Genomic DNA, 24,768 nt, shown 5'->3' with positions numbered 1-24,768 from the left:
AACATAGTAGGAAGTGTTGCTCTGTGCAGTTCATTTAGCTATTCAAAGGAGTTGATTTAAATACTTTCAAATGTTGTATTTACTGTTATGAATAAAGGGAGGGAGGGGGCGTGAAATCTCAATCATGTTCTAAATGAACTGTTGAACTTTTACACCTTTTTAGATTGATGATCTTTTTCCCCCAACATTTAATCTAAATACATATGTTCATGTCCTGTCATTCTGAAACTATTTTTGAGAAGCTTCATAAGTGAAGAGACTTATTCTTTTTCAGTATGCAGCAGCACGCCTATGTTTATCTCTCTGTTTCTGTCTATGCTCACAGTTAAGGTAAAAAAAAAAAAAAGCATGTATTATATTCACTAATTTTCATTACCTGGATTTCATAATCATAAGTTTTTACAGAGGGAAAATAATGACTTGCTTTCTATCAGAGAGGCAAAGAAAACCTTCCTATAAGTGAAACTTATAACATATAATGCACAATAACGCATTTACGAAGCTTTATAAAAGACTAAATGAATTAATTTGAATAAAATAAAAAAAATGAAAAAAAGTGACTGCTTTTTCGTGATATGTACTTTGTCCTATAATTCTGTAAATGTCCAAACATTTGAAACCGTCCTCTCGCCCATCTTTGTTGTAAAAAAGCAATCAGCAGAAGCCATCATGTGACTGGATGACATATACAGCCTCTGGTAGGATCACAGCCTGGATAGATGAACACAGAGACTTCAGGTGGACGAGTCACTGAGTTGTCACTGTGTACAGGTCGACTTCACTCTCCACAGGAGTGAACCTAACAGCTGTCATTTTAGATCGATCTCTCCCTGAAGCCCAGTGTAATAAACACTAGAGAGAGTCTCTGCTTTGGTGATGTGTGAGTGTAATGAAGCTCTGTCACATGACTGACAAGTAATGTTCCTGCATCTTCTTCTGTTCTGATTCAGACAATCCCTGTGGAGACCACATCCATCTTCTGGTCTGGATGACAGCCATTACTGTTGAGATACTCGACCCATAGTTAAACATGTACACTATATGAGTTCACTTGATTTCTTTAAATGTCTATATATTTTTATTGAAGTTAAGTGTCTGTTTTGTCTTCTTTTTCCTTTGGCTAGGTTTTGTGTTTTCATCACAGTGGGCATATATTTCATGCTGTTCTTGATGTCAATCACCTGACACCCTTGTGAAGAAATGGAAGTCACAGCCAGGAAACAATACCTCAAACAATACACAATAATAATACTTCAACATGTCACCTGCACACTTGTCATATTCATGTCTTCTTATTTGGATTGTTATTATTATTATTTATTTTTTTTGCAAAGCTGTTTCACACCACAAAGTTCATCTTTCAATAACTCAACATTAGAAAATGTGGTGTACATCTCAAAAATAACAATACATAAAGAGTAGATAAAAGCAGCAATAGATTGGAGTTACATCTGTCTCCTTAAATATGTAGTATCTTGTGCATCCACTCATGTATCAGATGTAAAATAATGGTTATGTACACAAATCCATGTAATACAACTATCTGCACCCTCTGTCAGACATCTGTCCTACATCTTGATGCATCCAGTTTTTGGTTCATTGTTTCTGTTCATCTTTAAGTCCCCTTTCCCCCCCACCTTCTACAATGCCCTCATAATTTAGGAATAACTGTAACACACATTCCTTTAATTCATTTGAAACTCTTCAATCATCTATATTTCTCAATATATTTAAAATGTTGCATCATTTAACCAGCATGACCTGCTCTGCAATGGCCCCATAATTTCTGTATTAGTGCTGTAAGTTATTACATGTTTTATATATGTTCATTCTAAAGTATTGGGCAGTGTTCCAGTCTCAGGATAATTTCATCAATAGTCATTTATTGCTTGTTGCAAGAGGAAAGTGGATAGGTTTGTAAAACCGCGGGACAGAGAGAGGGGAACTACATGCAGGCAAGAAGCCACAAGTTAGAACTTGAACCCAGGCAGTGTCTGAATCATGCAGCCTCTATTAATGGGTCTGAAAACTAACTACTAGGCCACCGATGTCCCAATAATTCCTTGTTTTGACCACTTATTTTTTTTACCATCAATTGTCTCATTGCTTGTAATTCCGGAGTCACATCTGGACACATTTCTTAGAGGTTGACATAGTCCTACATTAATGTAGTTTAGTCTACTTTTACACTACACTTCACCTATAGCCATTCACACACTGAAGGCTGCTTTGAAAGTGACCATCAAAATCAGCTAATCCCATTCTTACGCTATGGACGAAGCAGTGCAAGCAACTTGGGGTTAAACGTCTTGCCCATCAGCATGGCTGCAGGAGCTCGGGATCAAACCCCAACCTTCCAACTGAGCGATAGCCACCCCATAACTTGTTTACATTTTTAGATTAGATGAAGGGTAATGTTGTGGCTGATTTCTGCACTAAGATTGTTTTTTTGTTCCAATATGTCAGATGTGAATTGAGCTGTGGTCACTACAGCAGAAACAGTAGTAAACACTGTCATATAGTTTCTCTCTCCTGTAGCTGTTCATGTGACACGGAAACTGTGCCTTCACCAGGGAAGTCTCGCATGTCCCAAGAATGGGTGGACCAAAGACCAAGTTTCCAGTTTCATTATTTTTGTTTTTTTATTTTTTTTAATAAATTTTTATTTTGGAGCATTTTTATAGGGTTCCCCCATGATACTTATTTTCATTTTGTTAGACATGGCACACTTGGAACATAAAAGAACAGAATTCTAGTTTCATCATGTATTGTCATATTTTGATATTTTATGATGACATCTACTTTTTATAGCGTATATCATATCGGGTAAAAATCACCCAGCGTTAGTGATTGTGTTCTAGGGTTAAAACACAAATCTGCACAAATAGAAAAGTTTTAGCAAAGCGTCTCTGGTTGTCATGCTTGCCAGGGTCTGATGCACTTGTTGAGGATCAGTGAACACAGGTGCATTTTGTTGATGGTTGTTTAAATGTGCAGAGATACCCTAAAATCATAACTAACTAAAATCAGATGCATAGTCTTGTTCCATTAAGCCTTTCAATACCACATGCTGCAACATAAAAATCCACACCCTTCTCCGACAAGACTCTCTGCATTCTTAAAATCAATTTTGTTCTTTTGCATTCTTCCAAGTGTGATGAGTCAAACACATCACACTTGTTTTGGATGTTTTGATGCATTTATATTTCAGGTATTTTAATGTACTTTTACAGAAATGTATCATATATCTTTTATTTTTTTTTAAATTTAGATCAAATTGGAACAAAAACTAATTGTGTGTTCCACAAACATCATAGCTAAAAAGGGGAACTTTTACCCAATAGATAGACACCGCACTAAGTAGCTGAATCTGAGCGACCACACACTACTCTGCATGTTCTCCAACCTCAGCTCCTGTTACCCCTTTATCATATGCGCCAATCGTCCCTTTCTCTCCCAGTGCAGGGAGACCTCATTAAGGCAGGTTAAGGCAACACACTAATGGTTCCTCTCACTGCTAATAACATGGGGTCACCTAATATTACACACTGCTTTGTTCCATTCATCCAGCTATTTATCATGTATTATTAAGAGCAAGGTATCGTGAAATCACTGCTATAATCATAATGACGTTCCTGTGGCCTGGGTTAAGACAGGCAGCACTCAACATGTTAGCAGGTGACTTATTATGAGCGAGGAAGGAGGCTCCCTCCACCTGATGAATATTTCACTTCCAACTGACTAACATGCAATAACAAATCAGTGTCAAGCTGTGTTGGACACTTTTGGAGGTGTTGTGTGCAGTCAGAAATGCACAAAAAAGCAGCATGTGTAAGACATGCTGCTTTTTTCATTTGAACATCAAAACAGGATGTGCAATTATTGTTTGCCCATTTTTTAAAATTATAATACATTTTGTTCAGGCATTTGTGAATGAACGCATAAAACATGTAACTAAGGAACAATGGCGCACAACTATGGTTACTGACGATATAGTTCCATATACTGTATGCGTACAAAAAATAACAGCACTTAACCAAAATAACCAACACTTCTCAGCATCTGTTTGGAATATGAAGCAAAATGTTAAATCACATGCAGACCCATTCTAGACTTTTGAAATATTGCCTCAGTCATTGTAATGGGCAACGTTGCATTGCCAAGCAGGCAAGCTGATGTGATTTAGCATAATTTGAATAATGCCATTCATGGAAATGTGCAAAAGTGATGAAATTTTAATGGAGCTTGGGATAACACAACTGCTCCTCAATTACAATAGCTTTCTTCAAGATTCTAAGGCCTCAATTGGAACATGGCTTATTTCATTACTGTACTATCAATGTTTTGTATTGGACTTTCCTAATTACTATGGATATCTCTATTGTTGCAGAGTAAGACAAATCTTCAAAGCTATATTCTGCTTGCTGCGAGCCAGCTCTGCTCTACTGGGCAATGTTGTCTTGCACAGCTTTTTTTAACCCCTGAAAATCCTTTCAGGCATTGAATGACATAAAGGGATACATTTATATGAAAACTATGCATTGTAACATTTTTGTCCAGAAAATGTGTGGTTGTGCTTATGTTTTAAAGAACTGGTTTCACACTGAAGGAACATCAAATCCCATCTTTGATGGCTAAAGGAACGCAACATTTACAGGTAATCGCAAGCTTTTAAATGTCATTACCTGATGCCGGCCTCACTCATTCCCAAAACATTCAGTTACCATCAATTACGTTTTAAATTTGTATGTCTTTGTAAAGAAGTGGAGAGTTTCCAAACCATTATGGTTGAATTAAACAACAGGGTACTCTCAACTTGGCACTTTTATGAGTTTCAAACCTTTTCCAGAAGTGTAGATGATAGGCATAAAGCAGGATAAGCTGTCCATTATAGAACTCTGCCTTTTATGGTAAGTAGTTGATATTTCCTGTCTTACTTACTTTACTGTCCTGTGTCTTTGTCCAGTTGTACTGTTAACCTCTTGTACATGTATTCCAACGTGGTTTTATTCTGTAAATGGCAATAAACTGAACTGAGTCACGGGACAGGTTTTAAAAACGTACTTCATTGTTTTTCTTATTAATCAGAAACGTAAGGAAACCGCACATTGCCCCTTAAATCAAGTCAAGTTCCATTTATGTATAAAGCACAAGTAAAAACAGCAGCAACTGACCAAAATGCTGTTCGTTGCAACAACGAAACAACCTACAAGAGTTACATAATAAAGAGACAACAATCATGACTGCAAAAGCATGATCAGCTTTGGCCTGCAAGAGGCCTATCTCACACAATCTAAGGGGCTTAGAGTAAGGGCTAAGACGGTTGGTACAGGAAACAAGCCACTCAGGGCTTTAAAAACAACCTTAAAATCTATTTTGACGCATACTGGGAGCCACTGAAAAGAAACTTGGTAGGCCTAACATGCAGTGCAGTCCTACAGTGTTTTGAACCAGTTGCAGCCAGAACACTGGCCACCGGCTTATCCCAGTATTTAAGGAATTACTGTAATCGAGACAGGAAGAGATGAACATATGAATTCCTTGATTTTTGTAATTCAATTAACAAATGACTTGTGCCAAATAAAGTTATTTTATCAGAAAAATATACTGCCCCTAAAATTGGGCTCTTTGAGCTACTAATGACTCCTCAGGGTTGCGCTTATGACATTAATGAGATGATAAATGGATGTTAATTGGCCAAAGAAGCAAGAGTGAGTTCAAAAAAATTAAAGAAGAGACATAAGGACAGTAGACAGCGGTGAAAATAAGTTAATAGATGAAAAACAATGAGAGAGAGAAAACCACAACAAATTGCAGTACATAAATACACAAATCCTGCACTTTATTTTTTGGGCACATATATTCTGCAGTTAAGCTATTTTGATGTATCCTCATATGACTATCTTTCGCATCAATTATCGCTGAATCATTATATCGTATTATTACGGTCCAAATATTACAGATCATACTGCGTCATTTTGTATTGTGTAAAGTACTGTATTATACTATTACCATAACGTACCGTGTCATGTATAGTACTTGATCATATCACTTTATGCTGTATACAGTAGAGTACCTCATAGCATCACATCATGCCGTGTTATATCATATATCACGTATCGTAACATATTTTATCATATCACCTCTTACAGCATTATGAGTTACCCTATGATTATTAGCCTTAATAACGGTGTATGTCATTAACAATGCAATTTTAAATGTGTAGCATCAAGCTCACATGTATCTCACATCTGTCCTAGAAGGCCACAAATCCTCATTCTTACCCTTTTTGCCTTCGCTTCCACAGAGATTACAACACCAATTAGACTTCTATTTCCTAACATTCTCCCATCAAAGCTGTGAAACAGTTTGTTTCATTTTCACATCAAAGGCCCTTATTCTTTTGTTTCTTCTTTCAAATCAACAGCTACCCTGAGGTTGTTTGAGTCTTCTCTCTCATTTTCCCTTTTCTACCGAGAGTCAAAATCTTGTCTGAACCCACCCGTAATGGAAATGGCAATGTAGACCAAAGACAACACGGCGAGTGCTCCCAGCAGCTCTCCAGAGATATCAAATTGTTTATTGCCTTCCTTCATCTCTCTGTCTATCTTTCTTTGTGTATTATTCCTTATTATTTTGATAAAATGAGTGAGAAGCGTGAAATGCAAGCACTAGTTTTATAAAACACACATTGTTAAAAATCACCATAGCAATGTTTCAGGAGTGAGAGTTTAAAGATGTATGATCCATGTGCATTATATATCATAATGTTTTAAATATAAGATTTCCTTAGCTCCTTTGAGGCCTGTGTCTGTACGGTCCTTGTTTATCAGGAGGAATTGATCTCAGCTGGATTCTGGGTTAAAATATCAGTGGAGAAAATAATGAGGAGACGACAGAAGAAAGACTGAGCTTGAATATGTAGCTGACAGTATGCAATATGAGAGTTCAGAATAGTAGTTTGGAGTACAAACATTCTGCAGACTTCCTGTCACATCTGCTCACTTACTGCTGATGACTGTAAAATACACACACACACACACACACAATGAATCATGTAAAAAGATTTAAAATGCAAGGATTTTTCTCATTAATGGTATATTAATGGTGCATTACTGAATATGTGAAAAAATACAATAAAATAAGACCCAACGTTAATAATACTTTCCTGTCAAAAGACCCCAAAAATAGGGATAAAACAATACAATTATGAAATAATATGTTGCCAGTAGGAATATATGCCTGTATGTAGTTGTAGTGTGATATTAATGTCACATGGATGAGCCTTTCAATGTCATTTTATGATAAGACACAGTTGTAAAATAGAGTGTATGAGATGCCAAATTAGTTTTGTTAGCATCTTTATCTGTTATGCTACAGTTGTATCCCCCGCTAATAATGCTCTCTTGTTCTTTTGTAATCTATTTGTGGTTAGCAAACGCCTTTGACATGACGATACAACCAGCTTCTAGCTAAAGACATTAAAGCTGTGTAAATACTTTTTTGCATGTTAACGTCACAGAATATTTCTTTGAATTGTAGAGGGTGTGTGATCACAGCACAAAAGCTAATGGGTTAAATCATCAGCAGGAGTTACAGCCAAGAATTCAACAACAAGACAGGTTATAACAAAAGAAAAATAGTTTTCCTTCACTGAGCACCAATAGCCTTTGAGGTCTTGTGTCCCGGTTTTAGTGTTGCAAAACTTTAATCACAAGGTACTTTGAAAAGGTCTCTAGGATTGTGGGTAATTACTTCAAAACTGCTTGCAGAGTGCTTGATTATCCCATGGATTCAGTGTCCTTTTTTATAATGAACAAAGCAGAACTTGTTTTTCCTCTGATATATTGTCTTTAAAGGCATTGACTGTTGCATTAAAAATGTTAACACTGACACCAGTGCTGTCAAAAAGACGGCTCATTAGAGAACTCAGCCAGCTTTAAAAAAACTATGGCCATAGTGTAGTCATTAAATCCATCCAGATATTACTGGACCATATTCCATCCATCTACCCATCCGTCAATGTTCACCCACCATACATCTATTAATCCGTCTGTCCATCTATCCATCCATCCAAACATTTGACAAAAACGTTCATAATAATTCTAAACATTAACTGCATATTAATAAAAAAGATATACAACTTTTTAGTTCTTTCAAACTAAGAACCATTGCTATTGATCTGCTGAAAATGGAATCATCAGCTATTGGTTGAAGAAACTTTTTGACTTTTCTTTTTTCAGCGGCATCAGTTGGACAGATCGAACATGCCTCCATCACACAGCAGCAAGGCTTCACCCCATGTACCTAACATGGCTATAGAGTAAAACTATAAGTTAAATAAAGAGGCTGTGCTGGCTGTGCCATCCATCCTTGACATCCAACTAGTGGAGGGTGTCACTGTTGACAGCTCCCATACAACGTGACAGAATGATGAGCCAGTAGAGCAGAGGTGAAAAGCTGAACAGAGCGAGTGCTGCATTATGACCTGTGGGAAAAAATGCTTCACTTAAAAATGACCTGATTTTTAACATACTGTCAGCTACATGTATTCGATGCAATCATTTAAAATGCACACACAGGTAGATCTCAATCTAAAATGCATGCTGTTTCCGTTTAGATCATTCAGCTTTATTTCAAAATTTACAAGCCCACTAATTCAGGTTTGCCAGCATGGCTTTATATGGGCAAGGCATCATTTATATTTTGGAGATAAACCAACCAACCATCTACTTTACATAAAATACTCACAAATGGCTATCGAGCTTCTGGAGCAGCATGTATGGACAAATTCTCCCCCTCCGACTGATTCAAGGGTCTGATGGAGAAATACGACTCCTTGCCTCATGACTGGTGGGACTGCTATAAAGCTAAATTGAACAACAATTCCAAACAGCTGCTAACATTTACCCAATATATTCCATCAGAAAGACATCATGTTTTTTTTTTTTTTACTTTCCACCACAAACCCCTACCTTCGTCTTAATTTTCATAAAAGGCCTGACCTTTATTGAAAACGGCACCAAAGCTGAACAAAGTATACATATTAATAGCAATCTTAAGGTCAAAAAGGATAATGTTTCTGTAGAAAACCTGAAGGGAAGATGAAGTAAAATTCTTGGGGCATTTGTGCTTTCTTGAGGGACAGGATTTTGGCTAATGGAAGTCATAGGTTACAGAATATTGTCCATTTTTTAACTGAAATTATGTATACCCACATTGGTTTGTAAAGTAAACAGTGTATCTAATAATGAAGGGGAGCAGCTAACATAAATTCAACTGAATGAAGCTTTGCACTGGCACATGCAGGACACTGCAGTCATAAGTCCCATCTGAAATTAGCTGACATACCACTGATTGAATCATTGTTTCTAACCATGCGCAAACCAATCCCAGCCATTACGCACAACTAGGCGGTCCAATAGTTTGTTCATAAAGGTATTGGTGCTCCTTGGAAAGCTGTGGCAGCCAACCCAGGGATCAACTTGATAGCAGAGCAAAACATCTAATTGTATATTCTGGAACAAAATGGTTAAATCTATGATGAGAGTGTTAATGACTGAATTTTAGTACAGAAGCAAATATGACTGATGTAAAATAGTTGCTAAAGTATCTTGCACATTACACTGTTTTGGTTTTCCATGTGATTTACATTATTGTATTACGGTACTACATTGTATTACTGTATTGTACTAATTATTGTTTAGTGGTTGTTTTTAAAGTGCTATTAATACAATTCAAATTAGTAAACAATCAGTAGAAGGAAGCTCAGAGAACAGATTTCCACCAGCACCAGAATTCTAGTCTTTAATAATCTGCAAACATGCATTACAAAAAACATCTCGGGTCTATTCCAAAACTTCCAGAATTCTGTTTAAGGGATTTAAATATTCCATATATTTATCATGCATTAATGAGTTCCACATTTGAATGAATATTGAATGATAAGCTTGGATTGATACAAAAATAAACAACAAAGATGGCAGCTTGTTTGTTTGGCCGGAAGTCCTTTATTATAAAACGCTATACTGGAAGCCGAAAAAAGTTTGCCATCGTTCAAAACTACTTTGTCAGACAATAGCTGATGGATTCCAAGATTGAATGAGACACATACAATAGAGCCTTAATGAAGCAACAGTTTGACCAATTATACTGTTTGTAGGTGGCTATCTGTTATGAATAAGTTGTTATTCAGGGATGTTCTGACACATGGGGGAGGGGTTGTGGCCTGCTCAGAGCTGAGAAAGAGAATTCCCCTTTTTAAGTAAATGGAAGGGTCCTGGGACCCTGTTCTTAATGGCTTGGCGTCACTGCTGGGAGCACAAAGTAGAACCCTGAATACCAATGGGAGGCTTCTGGGTCCTTGAAGGAACACAACCAGCAGCAGACAAACACTGCCAATTAGCAGAGGGCCCCCACAGCCATGTGTTCACATCTGATTAGCAGAACACATTCACTGCACAAGGTCCAGGAAAACACAAAACCTTTCCCTTGGGCACTTGGTTTCTCCTCATATCCTTATCTACGTCAATTAAAAAAGCTTTATTATGATGCTAACTGTGAGACCCCTTTGAGGAGTGCACTGGTAAAGGGAAGGGGGAAACTGGTTACTGTATTGCGCCATTGTTTCCCTCAATAAGAGATCTCTCTTCCAAAAGCCTCAACAAAAATCATGAGCTTGGTTTGGCCTTCTTGGACACATTCTGAAGAGGGCAGGAACTGGGAATCGACCAATTTTTAATGGTATACTTCTTTTCTTTTGCTTGTCTTGAGTGTCTGCTGTAAATTGTGTGGATGAACAAAAGTCTCTTGTATTGTTGTCAAGGCGTAGCATTGTGCTGCCGGTGGCACAGCTGCCTCTCTGAGAAATCATCACCTGGCAGGCAGGTCATCACAGCATCCTTCATTTTACATTATTGCTGGTTTTATTTTTTGCAGCGTTTGTACAGCATTCAGTGTTCAGTGTACATTCAATTTACGCGTCATGACAGCCCCTTGTTTTATGTAAATCTTACAGTTCACCATTATTACAGTGTTGCATTTGATAAAAATCATTTTTAATAAATGTTCAACATACAAATGACATTGCATTTCATTTTCGATAATATAATAATGCACAACTATAAGCAGATCATCTACTTCAAAAGCCAACAAGTTGTGAAATGTCTTGCATTGACTCTAATACATAATTATTTATTAGATTTGTGTTTATCCATGAATATTTTTATAGTTCAAAAGTAACTCACTGCTGCTATTAATGTCATATAGTAAGCTATTCTTGGACTGCTCTTATACATGTGTACTGAGACAAACCAATTACATCTGACATGTCACAACTGCTGTAATATACTATATAATACACCATGCTATTCTACACAACACTATATACCACTATGAAATGTTGAATGAAAAGAAAACACACCATAAACTTAGCCAAGTTGTATAGTATAGCATATTATAGGACGTCTGCAATTGTATGAACACATTTTAATCCTTTTTATTAGTTAGTTTAGTGAATATTGTGTCCAGCCCCTTTTACCATATTGGGAATGCGACAAGGGAAGCTTGTGCTTGCTACAACAAGCCAATGGGCTTGGATCAGTGACATCATTTTCAACTAGGGGGGCGAGGGACCGAGAATTACATGTGGCTATTGCTAGTGCTTGCCCCAGGTGGAGGAGTTTAAGTATCTCGGGGTCTTGTTCACGAGTGGGGAGAAGATGGAGCGTGAGATCGACAGACGGATCGGTGCGGCGTCTGCAGTCATGCGGTCGCTGTATCGGTCCATCGTGGTGAAGAAGGAGCTAAGCCGAAAGGCGAAGCTCTCGATTTACCGATCGATCTTTGTTCCTACCCTCACCTATGGTCATGAGCTCTGGGTCATGACCGAAAGAACGAGATCTCGGATACAAGCGGCTGAAATGGGCTTCCTCCGTAGGGTGGCTGGGTGCACCCTTAGAGATAGGGGGAGGAGCTTGGTCACCAGGGAGGAGCTCGGAGTAGAGCTGTTACTCCTTCACATCGAGAGGAGTCAGTTGAGGTGGTTCGGGCATCTGGTCCGGATGCCCCCTGGATGCCTCCCTAGGGAGGTGTTCCGGGCATGTCCCTCCGGGAGGAGGCCTCGGGGTAGACCCAGGACACGCTGGAGAGACTATGTCTCTCTCATCATGGCTTGGGAACGCCTCGGGGTCCCACCGGAAGAGCTGGAGGAGGTGTCTGGGGTGAGGGAAGTCTGGGTGTCTCTGCTTAGACTGCTGCCCCCGCGACCCGGCCCCGGATAAGCGGCAGAAAATGGATGGATGGATGGATGGATGGATGGATATTGCTAGTGCATGGACTCTGAATTTTTGCACATAGATGTGCCTAAACATGCAAGACACCTGGAAAACACACAATAGAGCATATACTGTAAAATCATATAAATACATAATATGGGACCTTTAAAACAAGAAAATCTAAACAATGAAATACTTAAAATACAAAACTAAACCTAAAAAACTCATGACAAGAATAAGCTTATGGTATGGGAGCTCTACTGGATTAATTATTAGGATCTTGTAGAGCTTTCAATTAGGAACAACAAATATGTTCCGGCTCAACAGTTGATGGGGAAATTTCATTTCTATCTTCATAATCAAAGGAACTTTGTTTCTTTTGGAATCTCCACCCAATGTCAGAGCTGAAAGAGGATAAACGGATTGCATACTCAGAGCATGATTCGAATGAAAAGAGCTCACCACTTTGTAGTTTGTGATTTCTTGAATTTCCTATCTATCTATCTATCTATCTATCTATCTATCTATCTATCTATCTATCTATCTATCTATTTTTGAAAAATAATTTTTCAGACTCAATATAAAGTAATTATTACTCTGTTTAGTTGAGACCTTGATCCTTCTGGTCTGCACAGAGCAGCCTTTTCATCAGTTGTTTACGCAATCCTCAAACTCCTTTTACCCATGTGATTTAATGGTTGTTTTTGTATACGTTGGCTTCGTATCATTTAAAACAAACATGTTTGCATCCAGTATAATTTTTCTTTGTTCTTACTCTGTAGAAAATAAAGAATAATTATGCACATCAGCAAAACACCAGCATATTTCAAGCTTATGCTTATTCACATCTCAGCCTTTAATCAACTATTAAGCTGTTTAGCCGTGGTCATAATCATCCATTTGTTTATAGTGAGAAATTATGTTGTGGGAGGGGGCACTCATAGACGGCCTTGTAGTTCATAAAGAGCAATTAATGCAATCTGACAGCACTAATTAAAGAAGAACGATGACAGGGAGGGGGACATGAGATTATTTTGTTTATGGTGATGTGGAAAGAAAATGCATGCTGAAAACGAAACCACAATACAAATGCGATACAATTCAATTAATACAGAGTGATGAAAGATTAAAAACAATGCAAGTTGGCTTTTGAAGTGTTTGATGTTGTTTCATTATTGGTATTATGAGTAAGTGAATGTATCATCTGTACACAAACGAAAAAAAAAGTTGTAGGTTGTATGTATTTGGTCTCAAAATATAAACCAACAAATATTTTCTTTTAGAAAATCGAGATGTCAACTTTTTATTATTATGAAACAGGAAACTGTTTCTGGATTCCCTGAGGGGGTTTTAAAAAGAGACATCGGTAACACACTAAGTCATTTATATTTACTCATTTAATAGCTGCTGCTTAATTTCTTATTTGTTTCTTACTTGCTGTCTTACAAAATTCTATACATACATGATGTCATAGCCTTATTTCTGCCTCTCAGTACTTTTCCATTCAGACTGCCTCCCTCTCAGCCACACCCTCCTCATCAGCTCACTCAGCTCACCTGCTTTCTTAGATACAGCTGATCAGTAATTAGGCCACTACAAAAGCTGCTGCTCCAAACTTTTTCATTGCCAGATCGTCATTGCATCCATGCCTGTCTTTCCAGTGTTTCCCCTTGGACCGACCTCCCGGTAGCGACCTTGCTTGCCTTGGACTCACCTATTCTGTCAAAACCCCGGTAATTACCTCAGCCCTCTATCCCTAACCACGACTATTGCTTCAGCCTCTTCCGGTTAATGTTTGCTTGTTTTCCGGGCTGAAGTGTGTGTGACTGTATATGCCAGTTTCCTGTCGTGCTGACATACACTTCCCGTTACACATAAATCCTACATGTTGGCTTTTAAGGGGCATGTTATCTTCTTTAGTAGATAACACGTTGTGATGTATCATCATATTATAATTGTTTTACGATGTATCAATTGCAGAATACCTAACAGTATAATTTTCTCATCGTGAGCCACATTTCGTATGGTATCACCAGTTACCCTGAGATCCCCAACCTTAGTTTTAACTATTGTTATCCAGTATGCTGTAGCAATAGCAGAATCTGAATGCTTACAGGGCAAAAAATGTCAAGTCGAGTTTGCATAATAAGTGGTGTCATCAGCTTATTTACATATGATTATGTTTACTCCCTTATGTTCCTCTGGAGACACAAACATGCAGAACAATGGCTGATGACATTCAGTCCCATATCTTGTATTTTAATGGTCCTGATGCCTGCAGCACAATGATGCAAAGCTGTCATCACACAATAAGCTCTGTGGCTCTCTTGACCCTGTTGTTTTGTATTAGAGGTGTTTCTCCTGCATTGTAGTAATCTGATGAAACATGTTAAACATTGTTTGTACACTTTTCAAAGGTAGTGGCTTTATTGCAAGCGAAAGCATAGCATAAGATTGCTGACAGGAATATTAAGTGAGGCAGCTCGAGCAATATAGAATATAAATGAGGTTATTTTACACTGCAGAGCTCTGCAAACCGACGCACAGACTTCTCTCTTTGTAATAAATCATTCCCATTCAGACAGCCTCTACTCTTAGGGCATTGTTTAATACTATCTCCAATAGAGGGGAGAAATAAATTGGTTTACATCACCCCCCCAAAAAAGCTGCTGTGGTTGAAATGGATGGTTGGATGATGAAAGATAGAATATATACTTGACTTATTGATGATAATGAACTTGCAGATAGCAGAATGGTAATTTGAGGGTGTCATGTGGGAGCAGTATTAAGAGGCGGAACTAGAGAGAAATCCCAAATAAGCAGTAAAGGAAGCAGAGTAAGATTTTCTGAATAAGCATTTTAGTCCCTATCCACCCTTCTCAATACAATTATATAAAATGCATTACATGTCGATCCTGAGCCCAAAAAACGGCTTCATTTTTGTCAGAGATGCCAAAAGCTAAATATGAAGTGACAGTTACTCCTCTCAAGAAATGTTTCCAGTGTATTTTTCTTGTTGTGGCAAAAACAAACAAAAAACCTTCTACAGATCACATTTTCTTTGATTTGCAGACACAAAGGAGCTTCTTTGGTGTGACATACGTTTGCTTTTGAAGCGCTCTGCTCATTTTGTTCAGATTGAAAGCTGTTATTGAGGAGGTAAACCTTTTTACTGTGACTTGTCTGCAATAAGGTCCAAGATCAACAACGAGGGGAGTGCAACACACAATGAAAGAGTGCTATGCTTCGCTGCCTTAGCCCGTCAGAATGCAGAGAACTCAATGACATTGAGAATTTTACCTCTACGTCAAATGTGTTGCAAAATGAGGGCGACGTGCCAAAGCTATTCCCAGCAGAACACTTACATAAGAGAAACAGTTACTGAGTACAAAGATGTGAACACTTCAAAAGGGGAATTTAAGAACTGCTCACTTTGATTACATTACCTGTACATGACAATGGTTTGAGTGAAATCTAGTCTTACTTTCTAAACTGACAACTACTTTGGGTAGTTAAACATCATATTTTGTGAGAGGACTTTTCAAACAAATGTGGAAAATCAGGTTTTAACCACATAACTAACTCTTTATAACCTATATATCCTCCTCTAATGGTTGAACATAGTCTTTTTTCCTGCCACATTTTGATTGACAGAGAAGGTGTGTAAGGTGGTCAGTGCAGAGTGTGACATGTAATTCTTTTTTGAGATGAGATTCACACCATTCTATAGCGAGAAATGAAAGTTGGCTTCAAGTGGGCCTTTCTTCTTTGAATTGGGGCCAGAAATGATTAGGATTTACTAAACTCAGGTAAGAGGTTGTGGTGGTGTATTATTCTCATGTTGCCTCTCTCCATATCTCTGCATGCACAGTGTTGCCCTCCAACACCTCCATGTTCAGAGATAGGAAGGCATGCGGTCTTCTCTGATCAGATACACAATCAGGATTCTTGCTTAGAGATTGGACTATATGTGCCACTGCACCTGCTCTGTGGAGGAAATATGGTCTTGAAGGCAGGGGTGCTTCTCGTTTTATTACATCATTATCTCATGCTGACACATTTTTCATACAGCATACAAATAGTATAGAAAATTATAACGTGGACTTCCTCCTGTGCATCCTAAAATATTCTTTGAAAACTTTATATTACAATGATGATTTTGAGTTAAAAAGAATGACTATGCATTTACATATTGGACAATAAAGATAGACACTGACCGAACTTGCTCTCTACATGATCTGGGAAACACTGATAATGTATGTGTCTTGCCCTTTTTTTAAGTAAAACAATACTTTTGTACATACATTTGTATTGCATCTTAATGGGCCACCCTGACTTTAGGGCCATTTGTATTCAGGGTCCTCAGATGTTCCACAGTTAGCCTGGCGTGCAAGTTGCTTTCTGACTACAAAAACCTTACAGAAAGAGGTAGGCATGTCAAATTGCTCAGTATACAAAAAAACAGACTTTACAGGCTCAAAGGATTTACACTGTAAATGGCAGGTTGCTTGGAGAGAGTGTTTTCTCTTTTTCATTTAAAAAAAAAAAAATTGTTAAAATATGTTTATGGGTGTAACAATGTTGTAAAACTGTACATGGCTGAAAATGTTGCAAGCATGTCAGAATTCTTTAAACCAAATAAAACTAAAGATCAATAGATGACTTAGGAACTATACAGAAAACTTGCTGCATTGTGCGATCGAACTGTCTACCAAATGAAACATATAACACATCTTTGAAATCTTCCTTTTGAGAGCTGCTGCTCACAATTTCCCATATAATCAATGTGAAATTGCTCCATTACTCATGACAGGCAAAGCTGTAGTGCAATATACTGTATGGCTATATATTTTTCTAGGGGAGTAAAACCCCTAATTTAGTCTGCAATAAAGCGGCTTAGAGAAACTGATTCTTTCCAGAACATTAATCATCAAAATTTAATGGATATCAAATATTTAATACAGCAGAATGTACCTCTTGTATTACTATGGCTCTCTCCAAATCGATCATGTAGAGGAAAATCCATAATTAAAATTATGCTAGCATGGGCAAATCATTAAGATTTCTATTCGCCATCGTGCTTCAAGAAAATGAAATATACACCCTGTCAGTGATGTATAGGCTATTAGAGGCAGAAATACATTATTGCTGTCTCTTATAAAAATTAGGTCTTGATTATATTACAAAAAATAAGAGTGTGATAGTTCTTGTGTAACAGAACCTCAAATAAAGACCCCTGTCTGAATCATGAAGAGGAAAATCACTGACATTTCCTTAGCTCTCAGGGCCAACTTTAAACTGATACAAGAATCAGATGTTGTGGACTGTCCTAAGGGATATTCAGAATGATGTGGGAGGTTAATTTTTCAGCTCCACCATCCAGTTACCGTGTACACAAGTCCTGGCACTACATGACATCACCAGCGCAATATGTCATCCCTCGTTGCAGGGATATTTTGGCTTTTTAAAAAAAAAAAAAAAATTTTAACACAAGAGGAGACGGAGATGTATCGTTTACTGTCAATGAATTTCAAAATCTGTTTTTATGTTTTCAACACAGATTCCACTCTACATTTTCCTGAAACCAAAATGACTTGCCATGAGCTTGAAGTTCAGAGAAACTTAAAGGTCAACGGCTTGATACCTTCAATGGCTCCCCCCTTGTAGCTATGACCTGCCATCATCTTTCTGCAAACATACACTACATGCCTTTTACATTCAACTACATCCATGGGTTTCTATGGAAAACTAATTAAGTCTTAGTTTCAGTGAAAGCAACAAAGCCCTTTTAAAATTCTTTGAGAAACAATGTTTGCATATATAATAGCAGAGGACTGTTAAATGAGAATAAATAAAGTAAGCCTCTACACATCCCCTCTGGCTCAGTGATATAGGCTAGGCCATTCCCTTTTGGAGGAATTCCTCAATTCAGCCCTCCACCCCATATACACACCTCCCCCTCTATCTCAGCAGCTCTGGTTCCTCTTTGATCTGCTTATGTTCTCTTGAAAGGCTGAAACACTTCAAACAGAAAGGGCCATGAGCCGAGCGTGACTTTCATATGAGCAGCTGTTTTTTTTTTCTTGCCATCTCATCGATTTGATAAAAGTAATCAATACTCCTAAATTATGTATCATATCTTGTTCCTCTGTTTTGGGATCTGAGCATCAGTTGCCTCTTCATGATTTTAGAGAAGAGGGTTTTTTTTTTGCTTTAATGAGTGTGGACATTCCTCTCTGAAAATATACTATAGGGTACTGAAGGGATGAATTATGGATTAGGACTACAAAGGGTTGGTATAGAAAGCACATGATCAGATTATCAAACACTTACCATCAGAAACATACTTGACCATGAACTTGGAGGACTCCATCATAACTTTCAAAGTCTTTTTACGACTAATGGCTTATAAAGAGCAATTCAATTTTATAAAGCTCTGTGGCTCAGCTTCTTCAATTATTCTCCTACCATTATGTGTAAGCCATTAGTTAAAGTCAGCCAGTATGGACAGCTTCCAACTCAGAATTCTGCACCCCAAAAATCACAGGGGGGGTTTTGACAACATTGTAATGCTCTGCTCTGTACATACATATTTTGTCATGCATTCACAGTAAGTCAGGGAAGTACTATGTATGTAGGAAGTCAATTAAGATAGCAAATTTAAATATAGTCAGATATTCCGAGATCTGTCTTAAAGCTTAAAGACTGTATTTTCTGTCATGTCTTACATTTTGACATACAAAATAGGTCTGCATGGTCAAAGTCAATGAACTAATGGAAGCATGTCAACATACAAAAGCACATAGTTTGTGTGGTTCACCACCTTTAAACTCAGCCCATGAGGCACAAGAAATAACCAGCAAGTTCACCCAGTCTAATTAAATGCCATACATTTGCAGAATATCAAAAAAGTAGGAGTAAAATTAGCAAACCTTGGCTTTGAATGTCTACAGTTTAATTACTGAAGCTTTATGAATGTTTGAAATACTCTGAAGAGGTCGTTATTTCTGTGCAGACTTCATTTATACTCATCTAATTCAAGGCATTTTAATTCAGCTGTGCAAAAAATAATCACCACTAAGCAATAAACAATGTTTCACAAAAGATTCTGTTTTTACCTCCATATTATTATCAAACCATACCATCCATATTATTAGTTCAATGCATTTTCAAAGAAGCACTTTTAAACACTCCTCTACTGTGCACACAGATGGACTCTGACAGTCCAACACAGAGTAATGCTTACTGAAGTTTCTTTAAAAAAAACCCTGAAGCACAAATCAGAGCCAAGGTCATAAGCTGTGGTTGTGATAAAAAGGAAATATGAGAGTGAGCTGAGGGGCAAACTGTGGATAGGTCTGTCTCATAAGAAGCAAAGCAACTGCAGTATTTCTGCAGGTAGCTATAAAAGCAAACAGTGATGAAATAGTGTTGTGTTGAAACACTTTTATGCATCTAAAAGTATTATATTCATGCAACAATATTACTGCCCCTTCCAGGTATCTGGCTTGGGACATCCAACAGTTTATACAGCAAAGACATACTGTAGTCATAGAAGACACCATGACAGGTGTGACTCTCTGCCTTAATGACTTCAGGAAACAATCTGGAAACACTAGTAACTTGTAATTTTACATTGTATTAACTCTGAATTCTTACACAGAATAAATTAATATACTGTAGCAGAATAATTTAAGTTAATTTAATAGATTATAATGTATGTAACAACTTCTAATCAATTTAAATTTCCCTCGGGATCAATAAAGTATTATCTATCTATCGATCTATCATGTCCATTCAAAATGTTTGTTTTATTTATTTTAAACTTTACCAGCATCAAATCCCTTAAACAGAGCCAAGTAAATGCAAATAGATGAGACTCAATTGTCCCAGTCAAATTGTGCTACTTTTGATACTTGTAAACTTTGAGACTAAATTAAGCTCAAACATGAATTATGTATACAAGACCATACAGAACCAGTATGATAAACAACTACGAATCCAATCTGTTAACAAGGTTACTATGCGCCATAACTTCCGGTCTCCAAATAATCAGCATATTCTTTTTTTGTAACACTGCTCAATACTATGTGACAATTTACAAACACTGAATCTAAACATTTAACATGTTTAAGAAAAAACCCCAATAAAATGCATGTAAGAGCAACACTGCATCTTAATGTCTTAACAATGTAAAAATGGTGTGATACCATCAACACAATTAATAAGAAACTTACACTTTTACTGAAGACAAAAAAGGGTGTTTCAGATTCACAGTAAGACATCACAATTTCTTATGAATACATTACATTAGGGTAGCCCATTAGCCATGAATTTGCCAAAACATTTAGTGAATATTATAGCTGACATTATACAAGTGTGTTGAGGCTTCAATAGTTCATATTAATTATTTAATCAGAAACTAGTCAAATTTGTCAAACAACTTCTAACAGATCATGTTGTCACCCAATTATGCCAAGAAAATGTTGTCCATTGCTTCACTGAGATGATTTAGTAGGGTAGGAAGGTGGGGGTCACCTGCACCTGAAAGATATATTTTTTTCACCTATTTTTTTGTGATCCTTAAGGTCTCTAGTAAAGTAATTTGTATGTTCCCCGATCCAATTTTTATCCCATGTGTGATTTTTTTTGGACCATTTATTGTGTCCGAGCATGGTTTTCTGCTGTGAAAATTGAAAACTTTAAATGTACATAGACTTTTAACAGTACATCCTATAGACGTGATCCACCCCACGTTCTCTTTGTCTTTGCATGAGGAATCCATTGATATGAAGTTTGTTTGGCTCAGATGATGTATGTTGCATAAAAACGCAAACAAATGCCAAAAAATATAAAAAAATCTGTGAAATTAAGTCACTAGAGCTCCTCTAGTAAACTAATAAACAAATGTTGATGATCCCAACCTAAAATAGTCTTACATGTATGACTTTTCTGTCTATTATGGTTGCCACCCCGGATTTGCAAAAAAGCTAAGCATAACATTTAGACAATGTGCAATCGTTACATTAGGCCTACGTATTGCAATTTTCTTTTTCATAGATGAAGGGTAATGACGTCTATTCATCGGAGAGTAGGTCTTCATAGTCAATTTCTTGCTCCTCGGTTTCTTCACGATTGACCTCATCAATTGCTTCCTGAAGCAAGTCGGTCAATGAATTCGGGAGGATAGGTCTACAAGACCACACTAGTTCTAGGATACCCTCCTCAGTCTTTTCCTACCCATGTCAAGGATCATGGGGCTTGGGACACCAGAACATTGGTGTGGCTGCTCTTTTGTAGATGGCCAGACGGTGGTTTACACGGTGGATATGTGGGACAAGGTTGTCTTGGCAGGGAGGGAGCCGGGACAGGTCTACCTTGGATCTCGTAGTAAGTGACTCGTCCTGCCCTATCATTTTCCTAAGCATGATGCTGCACACATTGTTGACCCACTTTTCGCGGGCCTGGCCATACATCAAGCATACAAATGCCTCAATGTCCTCCATCACATCTGGCTCCACAGACCACTGATCACCAAGTTTCCTACAGACATAAAACAGTATTACAGTCACAATGTATCAATAACTATGTTCACCATTAATCGTCACGATATGCCACAGAGTATCTGGTTAACAATACTCACTTGAAAGCTGCATGGTACTTTGGATTCTTCTGCAGCTTTTTCAGAGGCCCGACCTTCCCTTTACCTCTAAAGGTACTTGTTACGTCTTCCCCTGTGAAAACGTAGAGGCCGAGTATAGTTGTACAGTAGTCTGCCCCTTTACATTCTGCAAGTTCGCTGACATTTAGGATTCGCCTAGATGGTCAGTGGGATGCATTGGGCATGGTGTAGAAGAATGAAGAAAATATCCATATTTGGAGTCCTCACGACGGCCACCTTGTGCTCCAGTTGAGCGGCATAGAGTAGGTATAAAACAACCCGGGTGTCTGTCTCCTCCAGAGTTGACTCCAGCTGAGGTATGGCATGTGTAGACACCTGAAACAAGTTATTGAGTAAGGTGTGATAGTCCACAGAAACACTATTTCATCAGTTTCTAGTATATTTCTGGCTAAATGTTTTCCAAAAGGTTCTAATAAAAAAGAAGAAAATTAAACTACTCACGTGGCCATCTGATGACTACAACTGATACGCTTTGCCTTCAACAACAACCACTGCAGTCCCACATTTCTGCAGCCGTGAAGCAGACACATTGCTGCCCCATACCTGATGAAGCAGCCTGCAGAGTTGTGTCTTGTTGTCTTCATTTGCCAGGAAGAGTTGGAAGTCACTCGGCTTCCTAGTTGCAGGACCACCAATGATGTACCGCTGCGACACACCTCGACGCAATCTCTCCTGGGCCTTGACAGAATGCTGATGATAGGAGTCCGTTGAGAAAATAGAATTCTTCTTAGCCACCATGTGGTCAAGGGCCTGGAAACAAATGCCCTCGAATGTTGGTGGGAGGTTCATCAGAGAATGGAAGAGTGCATTGCCATCGTGTGTGTGTGTGTGTGTGTGTGTGTGTGTGTGTGTGTGTGTGTGTGTGTGTGTGTGTGTGTGTGTGTGTGTGTGTGTGTGTGTGTGTGTGTGTGTGTGTGTGTGTGTGTGTGTGTGTGTGTGTGTGTGTGTGTGTGTGTGTGTGTGTGTGTGTGTGTGTGTGTGTGTGTGTGTGTGTGTGTGTGTGTGTGTGTGTGTGTGTGTGTGTGTGTGTGTGTGTGTGTGTGTGTGTGTGTGTGTGTGTGTGTGTGTGTGTGTGTGTGTGTGTGTGTGTGTGTGTGTGTGTGTGTGTGTGTGTGTGTGTGTGTGTGTGTGTGTGTGTGTGTGTGTGTGTGTGTGTGTGTGTGTGTGTGTGTGTGTGTGTGTGTGTGTGAAGGGACAAAGAGGGGACACATAACAGAGTGATGAGATGAGAAAATACACCGGGAATCTAGCAGTCAAAAGATAAGAGATTGGTGGTCGTGTGTGTGTGTCAACAATTATGACTTTATGTTATGAGGAGTATGGAGTCTCATACCTTTCCTTGGGAGCCAGTGAGCTTGACTGTTTTGTTTGAGGCATCCATAGTCACTTCAGCTTCATCTTCTTGATTGGCTCAAAATACAGCTCCTCAGAAGAGCCATTCACAAAGCAATCCTGGATGAAAGCCTCTTTGGACCTCTTGCCTGCCGCCTCCGCGCGTAAGACATCAAACTCCACTTCTGGGGAAGCAGGGGCACCAGATGCAAGGTTGTAGAGATGTTCTTTGTCGACCAAGGACAAAGGATTGGTAAAGTTTTGAATAGCAGAGATAGTACGCTGAACTGCCTCCTCTGATTTCTTGACTTCAGCTCTCTCCAGCTCTCTATGTTTTCCAGCCTTCAAGCTATCAGGGTCATCCATGAGGTCACAGACCTCCAGCATCTTCTCAAATTTTTTATTGAGCATGAATTGATGTTGCTCGACACCATCGATGGTAGGCTCCATACATGGAGAAGAGACCGATGAATCCACCTGAAAGGAATTACATACTTCAGTATTGCACTCTTCCCCACAATGGTTTTCCACAATGTTTTGTTATTAACAGATTAATTTGTAGTAATAGCTCAATGTTAAGTAGCCTACCATCTGACTTTGCAGATCTCATAAATGTCTCCTCCATTGTCTTGTCCACTGCACAGAGTGAGCCGGGAATCAGAGAACGTGCCACTGCAATGCCACCTTTCTGCAGCAGCTCCTTGGCACCGAGATGAGATCTATCAATATTTGTCAGGAACACCTCCAGCCACACCAAGGACCTGTTGAGGGGTAGAATATTACGATTATTAATTAATCACCACTACACATAAGTAACAACATTGTCTTATTCATAGTGTAATGAATGTCTCATATTTGACTGACATGTTGATTACCTTGAGTAGTTCGGCCCATCATATGCAAAGAATAGATCTGCCATGTCCCCGTTGCATTTGTGGAATAGAGCCAAGTTGTTTGTCTTCACAGAGAATTGCAACATCAAGATCAGATGGGCATGATCAATCACACTCAACCAGAAAGAGGCAGTCCTGCCAAGGTGGCCAGCACGCACCTTGTTTTCATATGCCTCATACTTCTTGAGGATGTCGAGAGTGGAGGGATCCTTCAGGGCAAGGTCAAGGTTTTCACGACTACATGTCTGAACTAGATCAAAGAGGGCTTTGGGATTAATAATCTCTACACTCTCCTCCTCAATGAACCTCTCAAGTAGCAGTCATTCCATGGCTGTCACTGTCAGAACAGTGCTTTTGCATATGCCTTCCCCTTCAGGACACCTTCAAGACAGCCACTAGTGACAAGTTCTGCCTCGATGAGGATTTCAGCGTAGCCTGAGCCCCTGCATTTGTGGGCGGTCACCATGCCCATGTAGTTCATTCCAGTGTGAAAGGGTCCTGGGGTGACAACATGCTTTTCATACTCATCAGGAAATTTCCAAATGAGAGGCAGGGCCTTCATGCAACCACCGAGGTCAAAGGTGTT

The 24,768-nt window shown here is 38.5% G+C and overlaps 1 protein-coding gene across 2 annotated transcripts in view; it reads left to right on the top strand.

Annotated features, from left to right (window-relative positions):
- Positions 1–24,768, top strand: part of tox3 (TOX high mobility group box family member 3) — a 143,874-nt gene that overhangs the window by 16,309 nt on the left and 102,797 nt on the right. The window contains exon 2 of one of the 2 annotated variants that reach the window (XM_079338973.1): positions 951–1,009. The exons of the other annotated variant lie outside the window; for it this stretch is intronic. Within the exon in view, the coding sequence (XP_079195099.1) occupies positions 989–1,009 (21 nt within the window). The 5' untranslated portion in view covers positions 951–988. The remainder of the gene's footprint in view (positions 1–950; positions 1,010–24,768) is intronic. 2 annotated transcript variants of the gene reach the window in all.

This window comes from Symphodus melops, assembly GCF_947650265.1.
Source record: "Symphodus melops genome assembly, chromosome: 3".
Lineage (NCBI taxonomy): Eukaryota > Metazoa > Chordata > Actinopteri > Labriformes > Labridae > Symphodus > Symphodus melops.
This window is presented reverse-complemented; position numbering and strand designations above follow the sequence as displayed.